General features: G+C 43.6%; 1 protein-coding gene across 2 annotated transcripts; it reads left to right on the plus strand.

The window, feature by feature from the left end:
* Positions 1-917: 917 nt before the first annotated feature.
* On the plus strand, positions 918-19,447 carry LOC142826583 (maestro heat-like repeat-containing protein family member 2B). 2 transcript variants are annotated; one of them, XM_089775747.1, is made up of 11 exons: positions 5,081-5,584; positions 5,754-5,849; positions 6,716-6,820; positions 9,267-9,390; positions 10,796-10,905; positions 12,996-13,148; positions 14,392-14,546; positions 16,065-16,227; positions 16,671-16,867; positions 18,152-18,289; positions 18,498-19,447. In XM_089775747.1, the coding sequence occupies exons 1-11, from the start codon at positions 5,540-5,542 to the stop codon at positions 18,613-18,615; spliced, it is 1,404 nt and encodes a 467-aa protein (XP_089631873.1). In that variant the 5' UTR covers positions 5,081-5,539; the 3' UTR covers positions 18,616-19,447. The 2 variants fall into 2 exon arrangements, with proteins under 2 accessions (XP_075775639.2, XP_089631873.1); XM_075919524.2 differs by lacking the exons at positions 9,267-9,390; positions 10,796-10,905; positions 12,996-13,148; ... (3 more) ...; positions 18,152-18,289; positions 18,498-19,447 and adding exons at positions 918-1,033; positions 1,278-1,400; positions 2,556-2,708; ... (1 more) ...; positions 4,373-4,495; positions 4,910-4,989 and having other exon boundaries at positions 5,449-5,584; positions 6,716-7,214.
* Positions 19,448-22,640: the final 3,193 nt, after the last annotated feature.

Genomic DNA, 22,640 nt, shown 5'->3' on the forward strand with positions numbered 1-22,640 from the left:
CCTGTGTCTGGCAGAGTCAGGAGCTGACACCTGGCAGGCATAGAGAATGCTTCCTCATGCTAAGGGCAGGTGGTAGTGAGATACTTCACAACCCTGCATACCCGCAGAAAGCGTTATGAAGAGTCTGTAGCACTTCAGAGAAGGTGCTTGGCTCTTTGTTAATGATGGCCCATTGATCAAAGTTCACTAGACCTATCCTCTGTCTGCTATAAAATCAATGGTCAGATCTCATTCTCCAATTTGCTGTGCATCTGAGTTTGGGGACTGAGCAGAATCATAAGGCAAAGGTTAAAGAACAACCAGCAGAGGAAGTCTGGGTTGTCAATGCTCATAGTTCTCAATAGGGAAATAATCTTCCTATGACACCTGAATATTGGAATGGTTACAACAGAGAACAAGGAAGGGAAAAAACTCTCAAGCCCCAACCAAAAATTCTTTCAATAAACCAGCTCTTGTTTTACACACAGTTCCTCAGAACATCTCTGGAGCAGATAAATGACAATGCCTGGAGCAGCCAGCTAAGCTTTGAGTTGAGCCAGCAGATGGCCAGCTATGCCAGCCCCTCCAAAGAGAAGGTTTGTTCTCTGTTAAGGTTTACTTTCTAGTTAATTGCTCTTGGAATTCTTGTTGGAGGGCTGCATGAGACTTCTCTCTGCTTCATTGGTTTTTTTTGTGTATAAAATTTGTGTTTGCTTGTTCCCTGCTCTTCCCCTCCTGGCATTTGCTTGGAGCAACTATTGGTACTGAATTGTTCCCTAACTGGGTGGCGGAAGATGATGGGATGTGTCTGCAGCAGGGGTGCTTGGTCTTGGCTCGGTTGTTTTTTCCTGTGTCAGTGTGTGTTGCTGGGTTGGTTCTATACTGACAAGCATGTGGTATTCTTGATATCTCAATGCTGGCCTCTTTCTTTCAGTGTTTCCTGTATAAGGCACTAGGAATTTGCTTGGCAGTTTGTCAGGACCTGGTCCATATTAAATCACAGATTCAGAAGTTTCTGAAGACAGCAGATTACATGGAAGCCCCTGATAGACTGGTAAGGACCCTGTCCCTCTCCCTACCTTATCATGTACCCTCTGAATGTCCCCTGGGCAACTCAGCTCTCAGTTGTCCTGGGACAGATGCCATTTTGCTTCATGTCCTCTTTGTTGCTATTTCACTCACCCTTTGCTCCCCCCTCCCATTGGCACTTTACACTACTTTGGGTGAAAGGAATTGACTTGTGGGGTCTATTGGGCACCTGGTCAGATTCACTAACCAATATTTTTCTTGAGTAACAGGGAGTCATTTCCATCCTTGCATTCTCTGCCGAGAGCCACTTGGACCTCATCTTGAACATACTTCAGGAGTTTGGGGCAGCAATGAACAAAGTTAAGATTTCTGGGTTTATTGGTCGCCTGAAGGTAAAGGAGCCAGGGGGTTCTCTCAAACTTCCTCTCCCTCTAAACTAGAGACAGTATCTCCTGCCCCCGGTAGAGTCTCATTGGTCAGCTAACACTGTCCCCCAATGGATGTGCTCTGTGTGATGCTTACATTTAAGTAGAGAGGAGCACAGTCTGGATCCGTGGTTCTCTCAACTGATTTTTAGCATCTGATGTTTCATGGCTTGAATGCCTCTCCTATGCGCAGTGTGTAGGAACTATACCAGTTAATTATATGGAAAAGTGTTGAATGTATTTGTAGCTGTTTTTTAAATCCAGGTTAGTAGCTGTAAAGGAGGAGGTGTTGCAAGCAACATGTGACTAACCAACCTGCTCTCTGGACAACTGTTATGGACCCTGTGCTCTAGAGCAGCGGTTCTAAAACTTTCCACACTAATATACCCATTTTAGAAATCTGATTTGTCTAGTGTGCCCCAAGTTTCACCTCATTTTAAACCTTCTTTCTTAGAAAATCAGGCATAAAAATACAAAAAAGTGTCACAACACACTATTACTGAAAAATTGCTTAATTTCCCATTTTCATATGCCATACCAATTAAAATAAATTAATTTAAATATAAATATGTTCCTTACATTTCAATGTGCAGTATATAGAGCAGTGTAAATAGGTCATTGTGTGTATGAAATTTTAGTTTGTAACTTTGCTAGTGCTTTTTAGGTAGTCTGCTCTAAAACTAGGCAAATATCGAAATGATCTGATCTGTCCCCCTCGAAAACTTCTGCGTACCTTTGGTTGAGAACCATTTATCCAGAGGATAAAACAGCATATTAGGTCTCTTGGCCACCATTGCCAGATTTGCTGTTTACTCACTGTGCAGATTTAGGCATATCATTTAGCACCTAATTCTGTGCCTATCAGTGTCAATGACAAATCTCCCATTTATTTCACTGGGGTAGGGTCAAAACTTTGGGCTCTCTGTGTCAGAATTATCCAATCAGTATGTTTGAGACACCAATACCTCTCTGCCTCACGCAGTTATGGTTTTGCTTAAATACATTTTTCAAGTACAAGCTATTATCGCTGCCAAAAGCAATTCCTCAGTCAGCAACAGATCAGAATTTCAAGGCAAAATGAATCAGAAGTAATTGTCTCTTGTGACATTTCCAATTGTCCAGGACTACCATTATGGGAAAAGAGCCAAGACCCGCAGCACGCTGATGCTGACATACAGCAAAGTGGCTATGCATGCTCCAAAAGAGCAACTTCTGTCTCGGGTGGAGGCAGACATCACAGAGAACATCCTACACCATTATAGAACCGGTTGCCAAGTAAGAGTTTTTGCATAAGTGTTGGGGATATTACTCTGAAGTTAGATCAGTGCCTCCACTGGACCTGAGTTTACTAAGAGAGGGCTTATTTTTCTAAAAATCTCCTTTGAACAACCGTTTGTCATGTGCATCAAATCTAAAACCTTCATGGATGGAGTGTGAGCTGTAACAAATATCTTATTTGTTGCTGTTGTTTGTATTTTCTCTAGTTTTTCTGTGTTCTTCTGAAATTCTCTAGGTCACAGTTACATAGTATTTCAGATGCAGTCACACTCAGGCTGTGCAGTATAACTCTCTAAGGCTATGTTTACACTGTGAACCTATTTCAGGGTATCAGAAGTATCCCGAAATAGCTATTCCGCATCTTTTGAGTGCGCCCGTTATTTTGAAATCTAACGGGCTCACTATCCCAACATCCCTGTAAACCTTGTTCCACGAGGGTTAAGGGACTTTTTGGAATAGTGCTTCATTTCAAAATTTGTTGCTGTGTAGACAATGCCAAATTTCAAAATAAGCTATTTCGAGGTAAGGGTGACCTGTCGATGCACCTTAATTTCCTTAATATGTATGAGTATCTAGCTCTACCTCTTGCTACTCAAGGGAGAATAATGCTAGCTTGTATTTAGTTTATTTGCTATCACTGTTTCTTGGACTATCTACTTCCCTTTCCCCATATCTGTCTTCCTATTTGTCTGCCTGCTCATTATTTCTGCTCCTTAGATATATGGCTGTCCACTTGCCAGCCCTGATTCTGGTCTCAGTGCATAGTTCTAATCTCTCCACATCACTTTGCCATTCCAGTCTACTCTGTCTAAGGCTATGTCTAGGCTGCAGTACTTTTCCGGGATACCAGAGGTATCCCAGAAAAGTAATGCCGCATCCACTTTTTGGAAAAGTGGATGCGTTCTTTCACCATCCCTGTAAACCTTGATTTATGAGGAAGGAAGGGATGGCTTGAAAGAGCAGGTTTTTCCAAATTTCGAAAAAGCCTTTTTTGAAAGAAAAGCAGAGAAAGATACAGACTTTGCGTATCTTTTTCAGACTTTGTAGTCTAGACTTAGCCTAACTGAGACTCTCATTGTCAAAAAAGTTGATCACAAATGAACCAAGTTGACATTTTCCAGTAGTTCACAAATACAAATATTAAGAACTATGGCCCCTGATATTGTCCACTGCAACACACCCAGACTGGGCACATTTCCTGCTTTTTTGGAAGATTCAGTAATAGTGATTTCTCTCTACTTCATATTCATTAACCAGGATATTTGTAGAATGTGAATAATGTGGCAGAATAGAAATTGCTAGTAGCGGTTTTACATTTTGTTTTTCAGGTGTTGGGGATCAATGTTACGAACAAGGTAAATTCTAAATAATCTGCCCTCGTATCTTGTGCATTTACTATGCACAAGTTTCTTGTTTAAATTGCATAAGATTTGTTTTCCCTCCCACATCAAGCAGGAGTCATGACTACTCTGTGTAAATGGACCTGGGTTTACTTGATCAACCTGGGCCTTTTCTTTTTCTGAGATGGGTGTAGAGCTGGGGTTCTCTGTCTTCTGGGGTCTGCAGACACTTGTCCTGAGTCTAGATCTAATTTCTACTCTTCTGGAATCTGATTCTCTCAGTTTCTCACCCACATCCTCTTGTTTTTCCTGGAAATGTAGGACATGGACCTGAAATTAACCCTCATCCAGAATGCAACAGAGATTAGCTGTGCAGTTTTGAAGACTGGAGACTCCCAGGCATTTGAATTCTCTTACAAACTGGAGCTCCTTGCTTACATGATGGTGAGTGATTAGGAACTTTGAAGCCTGAGCTACAAGGGATTTTGTTATTATGTAATGAGACTGATTGTCCGGGTAGATGTTATTCTTTCCATTGGCTGTAGCTATACTACTGCAGTGTCATGATTTACCTGCCTGGCACCCAGAATGCTGGGTCCACTGTGCTTGGCCGGGATGCTGGCAAATTGTGGGCTGTAACTGGAAGGAATGGATAGTGTCTGAAGAGTTACCAGGATACAGCTTGCTGACCTGTGTATAGCAGATGACTCTACGGTCCATTTCTGAGGCAGAGAGCCACTGAAACAGTGTCTGTTTCTTACAGGTCTGGCATAAAGCCCTGTTTCAGAAGGTGAGGGGGAGGCTTCTCTGCCTTTCAAACCCACTTCCTATTTTTATGTCTCTGTTCATGCATTTCAGGACTTCATTAAAAAGGAACCATTGGATTCCCTGGTGTCTCCAGTTCGTTACAAGGCAATGTTTGCGATTGGACAGCTGTGGTAGGATATTCTATGCCAGATTTCTTGGCACTGTGATGTCTTCTCATTTGTTAATTCATGAGTGTCAGGTTGGGAGCAGGCTGATGCTCACATGGTGTTTTTGTTTTGAGGGTTTGAATGCGTCATGTCTGTTTGGAGATTTGTGCTTGAAAGGCACAAGAGTGGAGGTTGTGGGGCATGCCATACTACGGAGAAGAGTTCAGGTGGGGATGGAGGTGTCTGGCTAGCTGGCAGGGGGAAGGAAGCTGGTGGATTTCTCTAAAAAGGGAATTGAAGTTTTAGCTTTACTTCTAGATGAGCAAATAATTAACAGAGGTACAAAGAGGTGCACAGCTGCAAAGTGAAGGGCTGTTTGCATTTGGGGTTCTAGATTGGGATAATCTTTATTCATTTAACCCATTTTTTACTTGGCTATGGTATTGAATCTAACACGTGACTTCTCTTTCTGTCTTCTGACAGCAAACTCAAACCATCTCTGACCCTGGAGGAAAACCGTGAGATCCTTGATCTGTCTTTCAAAAGTGTATTTCCCCTTCCTCCCTTGGAGAAGATGAAAGAGGAAGGCAAGAAACTAGAGGATACTCTGCACATAGAGGTATATGACACCAATTCCCCTCTGGCAGACTCCACTGAGATCTCTGCCCAGCAAGCACTGGGTGATAGCAGCCACACACGGCCTCCCTGCAAAGTCATGGCTAACTTCACCTCCACCTCCCGCAGAAATTATCTGGTGTTGAGCCTCGCTCCTTCTCTTCTGGTTTCAGTTGCTGTATGAGTGCTCCTTAGAAGCCCTTAGTGAGCTAATGAAGATCCTGCTTGAGGAAGAACCAACCCCAGACTGGTTCCAGGAAATGTTTCATGTGAGTAGCCCATAGGACCAGGGTGATAATTGTTTCTTGTGTTATAGCAGGGATGATGCTCAAGCTTCTGTTGTGGAGGAATTTTCCGCAGCGGGTGAATTTTAGGGAGAAAGCATCAATTTTTTCCTGAAGTAAGTGGGAATGTGTCCCATTGAAATCCATGGGAGCTGTTCCATTTTAAGCCAGTGGTGGACTGAGATCTAGTTTTTCCAGTATAGTTAACACTACATGGACAGGAAAGAAAATCATCAGTGCAGTAACCAAATTCAAGAGGACCGGCGAGAACTGATCACCTCTTGTAAAAGGAATGAATTAGTATTGAGTTAAGCTCTGTGTATGGAAACTCATTCACCAAAGACTTCCTGCTCTTCAGACATAAACAGAATAGTTTGAAGAGCTGAGGGGAGGGGAGTTAGGTGCAACGTTGGTATGAAAATAAAGTTATAAAAGGAGCTGGGCTGGGGAGACTTCTCTGCTCTAAATAAAAAGAAATGCTCCTCTGTCATTTGCCACTCAGCATGGGAGAAGCTGTCCAGGAAAGAGAACACAGCACCAGACCCCAAACTGCATGCAATGTGCTAGACAGCTGCCATCAGACAGTCTACAGAAGCCCTCACATACACAGAGCCAGACTCATCTCTCATGTAACTCCTTTGGCTTTGATGGAGTTACGTACACCAGAGGTGAATCTGGTCCCTGGGACTTGTATATACAAGGGTCTCTTTTTGGAGACATATAAATCTTTTGCTATATGGAAGTTAAATGCTTTGGAGAGGGATTTTAGTGACAATCAAACCTATTTAAAAGAAACCTTTGGGAGGGATTTTCTGGTACTAACTTTGTCCATTCTCCTGCTTTGCCAACAGCTACTGGAGACCTGGCTCAGTTCAGGGAAGGAGTGGGAGAGAGAAAGGGCCTTGCAGGCCAGTGTCTGGCTGCTAACTGCCTATCAGGAGATAGTTAAGAGCACAGTGAGTATAGTTCTACTCTTCCTTGAGCTGACTTCCCCGATTATATCAAATCTGACATTCAACGTGAATGCATGAGAAATTCTACTAGGCCTGCAGCTGGGGCCTCAAAGTGACTAAGATCCCTCTGCTTCCATAAGAGAAAGGTTTCCATAATAGTGCTGTGACAGCACTCAGGCCAGACTGTAAGAAACAGGGCAGGCAGTTCCCCAGACTAGTGATTTTATAATTAGATTCACCAAACCAGTAAGAAAAGAGCTTCTACTCTGGTTAACAAAATACCAAACAATAGTACCCTTTAGGCATTCCAGACCTTGGTTCCCATCTAGACAACTAAGTCTAATATAATCACCAATCACAAAGGACTAGACACTTATCCTTAGGTTAATATGAATCACAGGTCTTCCCTAAATATCAGCCAATCCTTAATAACCGAATATAAGATTTGTTGTTAAAAGGAAAAAGAAGAGAGTTACAAATGGTTAAGTGATAGATATTTGTTAAAATGACTTTCACTTTTCATAGTTCAGGATCACAACCATGGTGGAATAAACGGCTGGCGTGTAAAAGTCTCTCTGGAATCATGCTAACCGGTCAACATCCAAAGCCAGTTTAGATGCAAAGGCTGTTAGTTTTTCCATGCGTTTCCCAGACTATTCCAAATAATTATTTGAAAGATCTATGTCCTATGGCTTACACGTCCCCTGTTCAAAGTTTAAGCAGACTGGAGAGAGAAGATCAGTCCCATAACTTGTCTTTTATAGCTATTCTAGCCGGTTGGCAAGCCTCCTCACAGAAATTGTCGAAGCAGGATCTCTCCCTGAGAAAGAATAGGTCATGCAGATCTCCTGTCGTACTTTGTTTTGAAGTTAATTTTCTATTTCCTATGCATACACTGGTAAATGGGTGATGGTCATTCACATAAGGTAATTAGCCGATCGTGGTCTTCCATTACAACACAGATAGTTAAGCTGAAGGCAATGTAAAAAATATTTTCTTGTACTATCTTATATCTTTGATCTTAAGGTTAACTGAAGACAGTTGCATATAATTAAGGCAATTAAGACATGAAAAGGAATTGGAATCTACAAGCTAATTTCGTTATGTTAAACTTCTAGCAAGATATAAATACAGACAATAATACATAACTTTTACCTTTCATATCTATTACCAAAATGCATGATGTTGGTGATCGCTAGTCTAGGACTTTTCTTTGGGTACGTCTAGACTACAGGGTTTTGTCGACAGAAGTTTTGTCGACAGTATCTGTCGACAAAACTTCTGTCGACAAAGAGCGTCTAGACACATTCAGTTCTGTCGACAAAGCAAGCTGCTTTGTCGACAAAACCCTGTAGTCTAGACACAAGCCTACATGCAATAACACCTTCTGTCGACAGAACTCTGTCGACAGATGGTGTTATGCCTCGTAAAATGAGGTTTACCAGCATCGACAAAACTGCTGAGTTCTGTCGACGTTATGTTGACAGAACTCAGCGGTAGTGTAGACGCAGGTATAGTTTTGTCGACAAAAGTCCATTTTTGTCGACAAAACTCAGTAGTCTAGACACACCCTTTGAAATAACATATAAGTGACTTGTCTTGATACAATTGCAGTGCCGCTTGTTAAGTTATTGTGGGTCACACATAGGTTGGCTGTGTCAGTGTCATAGATGCATTCTTATACTCTCAGGCTGTTAAAGTTGAATTTCTATTTCTATTTAATCAGATAAGAACATAAAAAATAAATGGCCATTCTGGATCCCCCAGACAAATGGTTCATGTAGCCTGTCTTCTGACAGTGGTGGGTGTTATATGCATCAGAGGGAACAAACAGAACAAGGCAATTGTTGAGTGATCTCTCCCCTGTTGTCCAGTCCCAGCCCCAGGCAGTCAGAGATATAGGGACACCCATATCATGCATCTCTGATCATCTTATATGGCTCTATCATACCCCCCTGTAAGCATCTCTTTTCTAAGATGAATGGTCCCAGTCCTTTTAACTTCTCCTTGTATGAGTTGTCCCATATCCCATATCATTTTTGTTGCTTTTCTCTGAACTTTTTCCAATTATAACCTAACTTTATTTAAGTTGGAGGACTACAATTGCTTGCAGTATTCAAGGTGTGGGTGTACCATGGATTTGAAACAGTGGCATGATGATATTTATCGTATTATTATTCATCCCTTTTCCTAGTGGTTCCTAACATACCATTAGCATTTTTAACTGCAGCTGCGTGTTGAACAGATGTTTTTAGAGGACTATCCACAATGACTCTGAGATTTTTCTTGAGTGCTACAGCTAATTTAGACCCCATCAATTTGCATGTACAACAAGGATTATCTTTTCCAATGTGCCGTACCCAGGTACAGTAATGGAGTTCACAATAAGGAAGGCAAATAATGTCCAGTATAGCCGGAGAACTTTCATTCTTCATTCTTTTTTAATTAGCCTCAGGAAACTTTTGATCACTTTGGATCTCTGATTGGGCTATTAGCACCATATACCTGTGCTTCAATTACCTCATCGCGTCAGTGGGTGGTTGACTGTATCAACTGTCTGCTCAATATACAAGGTGAGGAGACCATGAGCAGGTGTAAGTAACCCTTCACTTTCTTTCATTGTTGTAATGACCATTTTTTCCATCTGTAATTCTTTCTGTCTTGTTAGCGACACTTATATAACAGAATGATTGGGGCCTTGTAAGTACATTGCTGGAAGAGAACTGCACAAATAATAAATAATCTGCAAATATTAGAGGGTGGACAAAATATAGCACACAGGCCAGATCTGCTCTTCTCCCCAGAATTTCTGTCTGGAGCGCTCAGCTGATTAGCAAGCATGCCAGCAGCATGTGTTCAGCTGCCCCTCTCCGACCTTGCTCCATCCTATCTGCTGCTAGTGGTGTGTGGAGGGGAGGTGAGCAGGGAGACGTGCAGAAGTCAGGGTGACCCCTTTGCCCCTGTCATCATCTCTGCAGAGCAGAGTTTGGGGAGAGGAACACATACAATAGTGCTGCTCCAGTCTGAAGTATGGTGAGTAATGGAGTGCCTATCTAAAGAGGCAGTGCACTGTTGCTAAGATTTCTCTGGCAGCCAGCATGTCCCTCTCTCTCTCTCTCTCTCTCTCTCTCACACTCACACACACACACACATTGTCTCACACACACTCTCTCCCCCGCCATATGCCCATATGCCCCCCCTCTGCAGAGTGGGGTGGGGAGAGGGAGATGACAGAGCAGGACAGCTTTCCCTTAAAGAGACAGTTCATGATTTAGAAGTGAGTGAAGAGCCTGGGTTTCCTACCTAAGCTGTTGGTCAGCCCCATCTCTTTTACAATGAGAGTTCAGTGGAGGGATTCTCCTCCAAATCAGAACCTCAGATCAATCTACATGAGTTGTGCTTGACTATGAGATTAGATTTAAATACTGAGAGCAGAGTGGCTACTGAAACCAGATATACAGAGAAAGATGCTCCACACAGAATACAGTGCCTGTTTAATCCTGTATGAATCACAATGAATCACATGCCATTACCGTTAACTTTCAGACATAGGGGCTACGTCTAAACTACATCCCTTTTTCGGAGGGATAAGGGATCTTTCGGAAAAGGCTTAATTTTCCGCAAGATCAGCATCTAGACTGGCGCTTTTCTCCAGCAAAGCTCCGTGCCGAAAAAAGCTGCAGCCATTTTTATGCTAATGAAGCAGGGGAGATTTAAATCCCCGCTTCATTAGCAATTGCGATACGTCTAATTTACATCCCTTTTCCGAAAAAGGGATGTAGTCTAGACATAGCCTGATGGTAAAATTCTGACTCCATTAAAGTCAACAAGAATTTCGTCATTGGCTTTAGTGGGGCCAAAATTTCACACAGAGCTGGTAATAACATACCCCATAGATCCTCCTGTATGATTATCTATGGATCAGAGGTTCAGTTTTATTAAATGTTGCCATACTTTTTCTCCTTTTCTCTATCCTAGGTCAGTGCACAAACCTGGGGTCAGCAGAGGAGGAGCTGAGATGTCTCCGTGAGGCACTAACAACTCCAGACCCTGAGGCTCTGTTTCAAGCATCTTGTGAAATGGCTAAGGTAACAGACACTAGGTGACTGTCCTAGTGGCTGTGCACCATTCATTTTCCCTTGTCCAGAGGACTGGAAAAGGGCAAATATAGTGCCCATCTATAAAAAGGGAAATAAGAACAACCCAGGAAACTACAGTCCAGTTAGTTTAACTTCTGTGCCTGGGAATATAATGGAGCAAGTAATTAAGGAAATCGTCTGTAAACACTTGGAAAGTGGCAAGGTGATAGGGAACAGCCAGCCTGGATTTGTAAAGAACAAATCATGTCAAACCAATCTGATAGTTTTCTTTGATAGGATAACGAGTCTTGTGGATAAGGGAGAAGTGGTGAATGTAGTATACTTAGACTTTAGTAAGGCATTTGATACAGTCTCGCATGATATTCTTATCAATAAATTAGGCAAATACAACTTGGATGGGGTTACTATAAGCTGCGTGCATAACTGGCTGGATAACCATACTCAGAGAGTAGTTATTAATGGTTCACAATCCTGCTGGAAAGGCATAACAAGTGGGGTTCCACAGGGGTCTGTTCTGGGACCGGCTTTGTTCAATATCTTCATCAACGATTTAGATATTGGTATAGAAAGTACGCTTATTAAGTTTGCAGATGATACCAAGCTGGGAGGGGTTGCGACTAATCTGCAGGATAGGGTCATAATTCAAAATGACATGGACAAATTGGAGAAATGGTCTGAGGTAAATAGGATGAAGTTTAAGACAAATGCCAAGTTCTCCACTTAGGAAGGAACAATCAGTTTCATACATACAAAATGGGAAGCGACTGTCTGGGAAGGAGTACGGCAGAAAGGGATCTAGGGGTTATAGTGGACCACAAATTGAATATGAGTCAGCAGTGTGATGCCCTTGCAAAGAAAGCAAACATGATTCTGGGATGCATTAACAGGGGTGTTGTGAGCAAGACATGAGAAGTCATTCTTCCGCTCTACTCTGCGCTGGTTAGGCCTCAATTGGAGTATTGTGTTCAGTTCTGAGCACCGCATTTCAAGAAAGATGTGGAGAAATTGGAGAGGGTCCAGAGAAGAGCAACGAGAATGATGAAAGGTCTAGAGAACATGACCTATGAGGGAAGGCTGAAGGAATTAGGTTTGTTTAGTTTAGAAAAGAGAAGATCGAGGGGGAACATGATAGCAGTTTTCAGATATCTAAAAGGGTGCCATAAGGAGGAGGGAGAAAACTTGTTCATCTTGGCCTATGGGGATAGAACAAGAAGCAATGGGCTTAAACTGCAGCAAGGGAGATTTAGATTGGACATTAGGAAAAAGTTCCTAATTGTCAGGGTAGTCAAACACTGGAATAAATTGCCCAGGGAGGTTGTGGAATCTCCATCTGTGGAGATATTTAAGAGTAGGTTAGATAAATGTGTATCAGGGATGGTTTAGACAGTATTTGGTCCTGCCATGAGGGCAGGGGACTGGACTCGATGACCTCTCAAGGTCCCTTCCAGTCCTAGTATTCTATCATTCTATGATTGTTTTATGCTTTCGTGATGTCTTTCCACACTTGGAGCGAGCTATGGGAGTGAGGCATTCATGGGTAATTAGTAACATGCTTTTCATAGGTATATGCTATGAATGCCATGTAAAAAACAGATTCCAGACAGTTGCATGAACATACCTATGCATGTGCACGCGCACATCCATCCATCCATCCATCCATCCAGGGGGAAAATATGTGAGCAGGATATCAAGCTGAGAAACCAGTCTTGGCACCTTGTATGTTTACCTGAACCTATATTTGTGTGCATGCATCTCTTTGCATATTTTTATATTTTGTGAAAAGATGTCATGTACATAATAGAATATAAACTGGAAATTTACATCCTGTTTGTCCCATACAATGTTGTGCTAACTGTACAACCTAAGATCTAACCTGATATTATTAGTGTAGAATAGAGATGTGGTAGCTAAAAAGATTACAGAGAAAATTTTAATTGCAACTGCCTTGCCAGATATGAGCCCAATTAGCAATTTGCTGATGAATACATTATTTTCCTATACAGCTCTTAGGCCTCCTTTCTTAAAAGTACTGGAGCCGACTATCATTGCAATCTTTCCTGTTTTTGATCTGTCCACAGGTGGTTAGTAAGTACTTTCCCTCTGAACAAGCCACAGATTTTATTGAGGCCATACTGGATGGTATGCTGTCTGCTAGCCCCTCCTGTGCCACAGCAGCCGGTCTGTGGATGAAGATCATCCTGAAGGAGTGTGGAGGTGCCATGCTGGATGAGGTAAAATAGAAGCTGGAGAGATTTTTCTGGCTAACCTGCAGGCTTTCAGGTCTTTGCCATCATTTGCAGTGAACACAAGTCTTGCTGTTTCTCCCTCTGAGATTGGAAGGTAATTCCATCTGTGTTCCTATCCTGAGTCAGGCAACGGGGGAATCAACAGCAGAAGACAGAGATAATCTAATGGTACATCTGCACTAGCTCGTTAGTTCGAGCTAGGTAGGGTAATGAGGGCAAGCGGATTTGCAAATGAAGCCTGAGATTTAAATATCCCGGGCTTCATTTGCATGTTCCCTGGTGCCACCATTTTAAAATCCCCCTTAGTCCGAACTCCGTGCCCACGGCTACATGCGGCATGGACTAGGTAGTTCAAATTAAAGATCCTAATTCGAACTACAGTTACTCCTCATGGAATTAGGATCTTTAATTAGAACTACCTACTCCGTGCCACGTGTAGCTGCAGGCACGGAGTTCGGATGAAGGGGGATTTAAAAATGGCAGCACCCGGGAACATGCAAATGAAGCCTGGGATATTTAAATCCTGGGCTTCATTTGCAACTCTGCTTGCCCTCATTACTCTACCTAGCTCAAACTAACGAGCTAGTGTAGCCGTACCCCAAGGGAAAAGGAAGATGCTTGATTAGTTGTCTATCTTGTTGTCACAGTTTCCAGCCATGAAAGGCTTGGAAAAATTAAACTCCGAGTAAAATGCAAAAAGAGAATATCCGGCCCCAAGAGACAAGCTAAGTGAACTACATCTTAGGGCCTCAGATAATGAGGGGTCTCTAAAAATACCCCAAAATTACTAGTTTTTACTTGCCTCTTTGCCTATGTACTGACAGACAGACAGACAGACAGACAGACAGATAGATAGATAGATAGATAGATAGATAGATAGATAGATAGATAGATAGATAGATAGATAGATAACTTGATTATTTCTATTTTCATTGTCCTTTCTGTTAGAATAATACATGTTTTTTTGGAAATGCAATGAGGCCTCTTTAACTTGACATAGCTTAGGGCCTCAGCATGTCTTAACCCGCTGTTGCAGCCAGGTATGGGCAGAGATATGTATAATTTTTGTGGGTTAAATCTATGCAGCCATGTCTAAATACTTGTTTTTTGAAGGGAGGATTTTCTACAAGAACAGCAAATTGCTAAACGACTAAATAAACGTTTTGGTTCTGCAGAATGAATGGAGAGAATGGAAAAGGGACATTTTTTCTGGTTTTATTCTGTCCAGGTGCCAGATATCCTGAGTATAATATACATTCACATGCCTACCATCAAGCAGGGTAGCTTGAGGCAGTTCCTGGTGGAGGCAGTGTCCATTCTAGGTCACCATCACCTAGAGGCAGTGATCTTCAGCCTCCTCATCAAACGTCTGCCGATGGACAGGTATATACTGCTCCTTACAGTGTTCATTTTGGTAACCATGGATCCCACAGCTTCACTGGAAGATGTAAGGCTTCATTTAAGCCACAGACAGTTTGAGATAATTCCTAAAGGTTAATAGCTTGGGTCTTTCTGCAGAAAGGTCCAAGACCATGTCAAGGTGGGTGCAGGGAGAAATTAAGTGTCATTCTGTTTCCATTAATTAATAGTTGCTTTGGCATCCTAAAGACTTCCCTTTACTGGCATCACTGGAGTGGAGTTTGGCCTCTCCAGACCCCTGAACTAACATCACCCTGGAAATTGCCAGTGACTGTTCGTTTTCTGGTAGCATGAAAGCTTCAAATCCAAATTCCTGGCTGATTAGCAAGGATAGGGCACCAGGCTTTTGGTATCAGCAAGGGTATGGCTGCTGGAATGGAATTGTCATTCTTGGTACTTAAAGACAGGGCGGTAAGCATATCTATCATTTCATTCAAACATCCCTAGCTGAATTATCAGTCATCAGTGCAGGAATCTAAGAACATGAGAACGGCTGTAGTGGGTCAGACCAAATGTCCATCTAGCCCAGGATCCTGTCTTCAGACAGTGGCCAATGCCAGGTGCCCCATAGGGAGTGAACAGAACATGCCCATTCTGGCAAATAGAGGCCAGGGAACGCCATTTGTGAAGAGGTCATGGGCTAGCCACAAATATTTGTTCTCATAGTTGTACATCCAGTTAGTAGGAAGATCATTTTTCTTTCTTCAACTTGTCTCCCAGGCCGTAGATCTTTGGGCATCACATGCTCATGATTCCATATCTACTGAGAAGTAGGAAAACAGGAACTGTGATTAGAGCTCTGTGTCCTTTCCTTCTGAAGTCTAGCATTAATGGTTATGGTGCAGTAAGACTAGGGTTGTGTCTATACAGCACCCTAAACTTGAAATAAGATGCACAATATGCACTCTGCAAATTGCGTATCATATTTTGCATAGCCTATTTTGAAATGTGGAGCTTCTACACAGCACCAAATGTCGAAATAATGTGCTATTTCAAGCTATCCCTTATCCCTCATGCAACAAAGTTTATTGGGATGGCAAAATAGTGTGCCCATTATTTTGAAAAATATTTCAAAATAACGGGCTGCTTGTGTAAATGTGGGGTAGCTATTTCGGGATACCTCCAGGATCCCCAAATAGTCATGCACTGTAGAAATGTAACCTGAAATGTAACTTAACTTAGTTCTGTAACTAGAAACTCAATATGTAAAACATGAGGACCATATAAGGAGGACAGCACTCTGAACTTGCTCATCATAGGCAGGGCTTGACAAATAATACAATCTACTCACCCATGGCGTGTAGATTGTAACCTGGAAGAGCCAGGTTCGGGCGATCTGTGCATGCGCAGATCGCCGGACAGCGCGGTTGGTGAGCCCTGATCATAGTCAAGGAGAAAATTTGTTCTTTACTTGAATATGATGCATATAGTCAGAGCCACAAAAGTCTCCAGGGGTCACATATAACTTATGTTAAATTGCAGTGACACCACTGAGCTGTGGAGATCTCTGGGGACAGATCCCTTGCTCGCCCCTCAAGTCCTGAAGGTCCTAATAGAAAGAATAAAGACTCCAACAAGCCAAGAAGGAAGCACGACCTCAGAGACAGAAACTGACCTGCATTTAGCAGCTGCTGAACCTCTCACAGTAAGTTAGACGACAGACATGTATTTCTCTGCCTTGTGACACACATGCTGATGGAAAGCTAGATGAGTGGTATAATATTGTCATATGGGCACTTCTTTTCTGAAGTACTGTTTCCTGGATTCCAGCTGTGCTTTCTGTGGAACAACAGATGGCAGATTTAGAGTATGTGGCTGATTCACTTAATAATATCTGGCAATTAGAAAGTCTTTGAATCAGATTTCTTACAGTGCTTTGCAAATGTTTTGTGCAACTCATAACATGCCTTGATAGGTCGTACACATTTTTACAGATATGGGACGCTAAGGCACACATGGAGTGAATTGCTCTCGCTCATTCATCAAGTTAGTGACAGGAGTGAGAATTTAGTCCAGCAGGTATCAGAAGGGGAGAGAGTGTGATAGTGTTAGGAAGAGACCTCTTCTTTTACCATGCTCTCCTTTCAGGCAACATGTGCCATCTTTGAAGTGGTGTCAGCATTGCAGTTGAGCAAAACTGTGCAGGAGCTGTTCCCGGAGTTGTTCACTGTTCTTCTGCAGCAGATCAGCCAAACCCTAGGACAAAAGATGCCTTTGCCCAGGATGAGCAGCCGAAGGAGGTTATTTAGAAAAGGACAACAACTATGTGAGGGCAACCCTTGCAGGTAATTAGAAGAAAGGGAGCAAAACAAAGAGAATCCCAGTACATTTGTGTGACACACCCCAGGAGTTCTCAGGGCACCTTACCATCACCTGCTTTTAATATGAGAAAGTCTTGTTTGTGCTTGCTATAGGTCAGTTCCCTGAAACCACCAACCTCTGGCAACACAAACACTACTATCTAGGCCTCCTCAGGCCTCAGTCTCTTTGTTCTCTCTTTCTGACTACAGCTTAGAGAATCTCTATCAACGGATTCTCCTCTAAGAGAAGTCTCCCTGCATCTCCCCACCAATCGGCTTTCCCCCATCTCTTAGTTTAAAAACTGCTCTACAGCCTTTTAAATGTTTAGTGCCAGTAGTCTGGTTCCACCCTGGTTTAGGTGGAGCCCATCCTTCCTGTATAGGCTCCCCCTCTCCCAAAAGTGTCCCCAGTTCTTGATAAATCCAAACCCCTCTTCCCTACACCATTGTCTCATCCACACATTGAGACTCTGAAGCTTTGCCTGCCTACCTGGTCCTGCGCGTGGAACTGGAAGCATTTCCAAGAATGCCACCATAGAGGTCCTGGATTTCAGTCTCTTTCCTAGCAACCTAAATTTGGCCTCCAGGACATCTCTCCTACTCTTCCCTATGTCATTGAGACCTACATGTACCACGACCACCGGCTCCTCCCCAGCACTACACATAAGTCTATCTAGATGCCTCTAGCATTTTGTCTCTTTTGCTCTCTGTTTCCCTCAAACACTCCTGTGGGTGTCCCTTTAGGCAGATTCCTTATTAATGGGATAATAGGTTTGTTGATTCTATAGCCCCACTCTAGCCAGGCAATCAGGTACATTTCTATCCAATTAGGCTTTCTCTGGGGAAGCTAATTAGTACTAGTAGTTACCAGAGTGCTGACCCCAAGTACAAGCTCTCAGCACCCTGTCACATCTCGCTGGACATAGGGCCCCAAAATAACCATTAGTGATCACTAATCTCTCTGTGTCCCAGCTTTTGGGGTCTGGTTGTGTATTTTTTCCATATTACTGTACTGTGCTAGTGCCCATACACCTTGCAGATAGGAGAAAGTGACTGCAAAATGTTGTCCATAGCAACACTAGTAATATGAGATGTATGAGACTGAAATACCTCCTGGAATTAAGTCCTTCCAAAAACAGTGGTCCCCAGGATACTGTCAATGGATGAACTGTCAATGAACAACAGACCTGACAAGTAACTGGGGTTTCCTGACTGCTTAGGCTGTGCCTTTCTATTGGTTACTACAGTTCTGTGCCTCTTTTTCCCCAGGCTTTCTATTGAAGCATTAGAGGCTGTGCTTCTCAAGGCTATGAATGAGAAGCTGATAAGAACTCTCTGGAAGCAGAAAACTTGGATGCTTCTTGAAAATCCGCAGACTCACCACGAGGGGGTGTGTTTGCTGGTGAGGTAAGAGATCTAGGAGACAGCACTTCATCCTCAGGGATCGGCAACAAATAGAGTGACTGACAGGGAACTTTCAGGTATAGCTTTGTGCGGGGTGCCCTGGGTGAGAAACACAGAGCTTCCATGCGTAGGTTTTAGAGTTGTATGGTCATAGCAGCTAAGCTTTTGAAGTGCACAGTCTGCCCCATAAGTGGTTCCTTTTGTCTTCCAGGGTTCTGCAAAGATCTGGACTAATAACAGTGGAGATCATACAGAGCCTCCTTCCCTGGGTAAATTCCCCATCAGAAAACCAGCGAGTCACCAGCACAGCTTTCTTTGCTCAGGTATGAGCAGTTCCACCATTAGGCTTTTATCTGTTGTTTACCTTTCTCTGGGGAATTGTACAGTTCAGTTCATAGGAATTCATTTTAGATAGTAGAATGTGTCCTTTATAAGGAAATCTCATAAGGAACTTCATTACACCTTTCTTAATCATTTTCTCTTTGTTATTTTTGGGGCCTATACTAGCCTAGCCTAGCTGCCTATTCTAGTTGCTGGTTAAGAGAGAGTGAGCAAGATATAGATAGGCTACGTCTACATTGGCAAGATTTTGCGCAAATAGGGTATGTCTACACTACAGCACTAATTCGAATTAACTTAATTCAAATTAGTTAATTTGAAATAAGCTAATTCGAATGAGTGCATTTAGACCTAAAAACTAATTCAAATTAGCATTTTGCTAATTCGAAATAGCATGTCCACATTGAGTGGACCCTGAACCGAAGTTAAGGCTGGCCAGAACCAGTGCCGTCAGGGCATCAGGTTAGGACTTAAGGTGTGGAGCTGCTTCCTCAGGCTAGCCGAGGGCTGTGCTTAAAAAGACCTGACCCCCACCCCGGACAGACAGTTCTCAGGATTCCCCGCTTGCATGTCTAACTCGATGGGGACATCAAAGCAGTCCTGTCTTGGAGTGCCCTGAATGCCCACACTCGGCACATTTCAGCACTCGACCATCAGCCCGGCTGCACTTGCCGCAGGCTGCCATCCGGGGGAGGTCAATCAGGGGGCTATCAGGATCCAGGAGGCCCTACAGGAAAGCTTCCACCCCGAGGAGCCCGCAGAGCCACCCCAGTCCTCCCCATCGGGGGCTCGTGCCCCATTCCTCCCTCACCTCCTTCCACTTACCCTTCCCGAACCCCCTCTTCCTGATGTAAAAAATAAAGGACACGTGTTCAAAAAAAGAAACTCTCTTTATTTAACAAAACTGGGGGCGGGGGGGATTAACCTCTGGGGGACTGGGAAAAGGAGGTGGGAGAGGGGAAGAAAGAGGGTGGGAGAGGGGAGGTAGAAACCTGGGAGGAGGGAGCTGGAAGGGGGAAGCCAGGGGAAGAAGGAGGAGGGGAAGTATAAAACTATGGTATGCCATATCTTCAGAACTGTCTACAGATGTGGTCTTCTCACCTCAAAAAAGATATGGCCTTGGAAAGGCTTCAGAAAAGGGCAAGTACAATGATTAGGGGGTTGGAACAGGTCCCATATGAAGAGAGGCTAAAGAGACTGGGACTTTTCAGCTTAGAAAAGAGGAGACTGAGGGGGGATATGATAGAGGTCTATAAAATCATGAGTGGTGTGGAGAGGGTGCATAAAGAAAAGTTCTTCATTAGTTCCCATAATATAAGGACTAGAGGTCACCAAATGAAATGAATGGACATCAGGTTTAAAACTAATAAAAGAAAGTTCTTCTTCACACAAAGTTCTTCTTATAGTCAACCTGTGGAACTCCTTGCCACAGGAGGCTTTGAAGCCTAGAACTATAACAGAGTTTAAAGAGAAGTTAGATAAATTCATGGAGGTTGGGTCCGTGGAGTGCTATTAGCCAGGGGGTAGGAATGGTGTCCCTGGCCTCTGTTTGTGGAAGGCTGAAGATGGATGGCACGAGACAAATTGCTTGGTCATTGTCTTCGGTCCATCCCCTCTGGGGTACCTGGTGTTGGCCGCTGTTGGCAGACAGGCTACTGGACTAGATGGACCTTTGGTCTGACCCAGTACGGCCATTCTTATGTTCTTATGTACTAAGCGCAGGGCTCAGGGTCGGGGGTCTCACTGGAACAACTTGATTTTCATGCAAACCTGCTCCTGGGTTTGGATGTGGCCTTTGGTGGCCAGGCTGGCAGCTATCCTGCCCTAGACGGCTGCATTCCTGTGCCTAGTGTGGAGGTCGTGGACGCTGGAGGCCTCTTCCCAAACCTCGATAGTGTCCACGATCTCTGCACTAGACCAGGCGGGCGCCTGCCTCTTGTGGCCCTGGGCAGGCTCCTAGGAGCCGCCAGCCTGGTCCTGGGAAGAGGCGGAGGGCTGGGTGGCAGCGGGTGGCTGGCTCATGCCATGCCAGGTGCAGGGTCTGCTGGCTGGGTGCTGGCAGGCTTGCCACTGGCACAGGCACTGTAGCCAGACCATGCCCCTTTAAGGGCTCTGGGGCTGGGAGAGGGGCAGAAAAGTTTCCCTGGTTTGGCCCAGAGTGGCCATCAGGGCAACCTGATTAGGGTTAGCCTCCAACTAGTTCGAATTAAGTGGCTACACAGCCCTTAATTTGAACTACTTAATTCGAACGAGGCGTTACTCCTCGTAGAATGAGGTTTACCTAGTTCGAATTAAGCGCTCTGCTAGTTCGATTTAAATTCGAACTAGCAGTTTGTATGTATAGCCGCTATTAAAGTTAATTCGAACTAACGGCTGTTAGTTCGAATTAACTTTGTACTGTAGACATACCCATACTTGTAACGCAAGAGTTTTTGCGTTAGAATATTTGCGCAAGAGAGCGTCTACACTGGCATGTGCTGTTGTGCTAAGAGGCGCTTTTCTGCAAAATCATCCGTGCCAGTGTAGACGCTCTCTTGCACAAGAAAGCTCCGATGGCCATTTTAGCCATTGGGCTTTCTTGCACAAGAAATTAATGTGGCCTGTCTACACTGGCCTCTTGCGCAAGAACAGTTGCACAGGAGGGCTTTTTCCTGAGCGGGAGCATCATAGTTTTTGCGCAAGAAGCACTGATTTTAGACATTAGAATGTCAGTGTTCTTGTGCAAGAACTCCCCGCCAGTGTAGACTGGCAGCTGCTTTTGCGCAAAATCATGCCAATGTAGATGTAGCCATAGAATTTGAATTACTAGACCTTTTCTGACAATTCCTAGGGCTAATACTGATCAACAGCTCCTGATTTTGGTCTAGCTCAGCAAATCTTCTAAATGAATCTAGTGTCCTAATACTATAAAATAAGCAACATACAAATACATTAACATCTATCTTAGATTCTCATTAATGTAGAATAATAGATTCATAGAACATTCGAACTGGAAGGGATCTTGAGAGGTCTTCGAGTCCAATCCCCAGCCATCACGGCAGGACCAAGCACAGTCTAGATCATCCCTGACAGGTGTTTGTCTAACCTGCTCTTAAATATTTCTAGTGATGCAGATTCCACAATCTCCTGAGGCAATTTATTGCAGGGTTTAACCACCCTGACAGGCAGGACGTTTTTCCTGCTGTCCAACCTAAACTTCCCTTGATGTAATTTAAGCTCATTGCTTCTTATCCTATCCTTAGAGGCCAAGAAGAACAATTTTTCTCCATCTTCCTTAAAACATCCTTTTAGAAACTTGTATTATCTGAGTACTTCAAAATGATAATGTAGTATCTGAGTGCCTCAAAACTCTTTAAAAGTATGTATCCCTACAATACCCCTGTGAGGCAGGGAAACACTATGGGTGTGTCCAGACTCCATGCCTCCGTCGACGGAGGCATGTAGATTAGCCAGATCGGAAGAGGGAAATGAAGCCGCGATTAAAATAATCGCGGCTTCATTTAAATTTAAATGGCTGCCCCGATCTGCCGATCAGCTGTTTGTCGGCAGATCGGGAGAGTCTGGACGCGATGCCCCGACAAAGAAGCCTTTCTTCATCGACACAGGTAAACCTGGTTTCACGAGGCTTACCTGTGTCGATGAAGAAAGGCTTCTTTGTCGGGGCATCGCGTCCAGACTCTCCCGATCTGCCGACAAACAGCTGATCGGCAGATCGGGGCAGCCATTTAAATTTAAATGAAGCCGCGATTATTTTAATCGCGGCTTCATTTCCCTCTTCCGATCTCGCTAATCTACATGCCTCCGTCGACGGAGGCATGGAGTCTGGACACAGCCTATTAGTCCCATTTTGCAAACAGGAAACTGATGCACAGAAGGCCTAAGTGACTTGCCCAACATCATCTAGGAAGTCTTTGAGGGTGCAGGAAATTGAACTGGAACCTCCTAAGTCCTAGGCTGCTAACTACTGGAGCATCCTCCCTCTCCACAGCCTTGCTATAACGTCTGTGTCATATTT

Source organism: Pelodiscus sinensis, chromosome 1 (genome assembly GCF_052426305.1).
Source record: "Pelodiscus sinensis isolate ZL-2025 chromosome 1, ASM5242630v1, whole genome shotgun sequence".
In the NCBI taxonomy this organism is placed as follows: Eukaryota; Metazoa; Chordata; order Testudines; family Trionychidae; genus Pelodiscus; species Pelodiscus sinensis.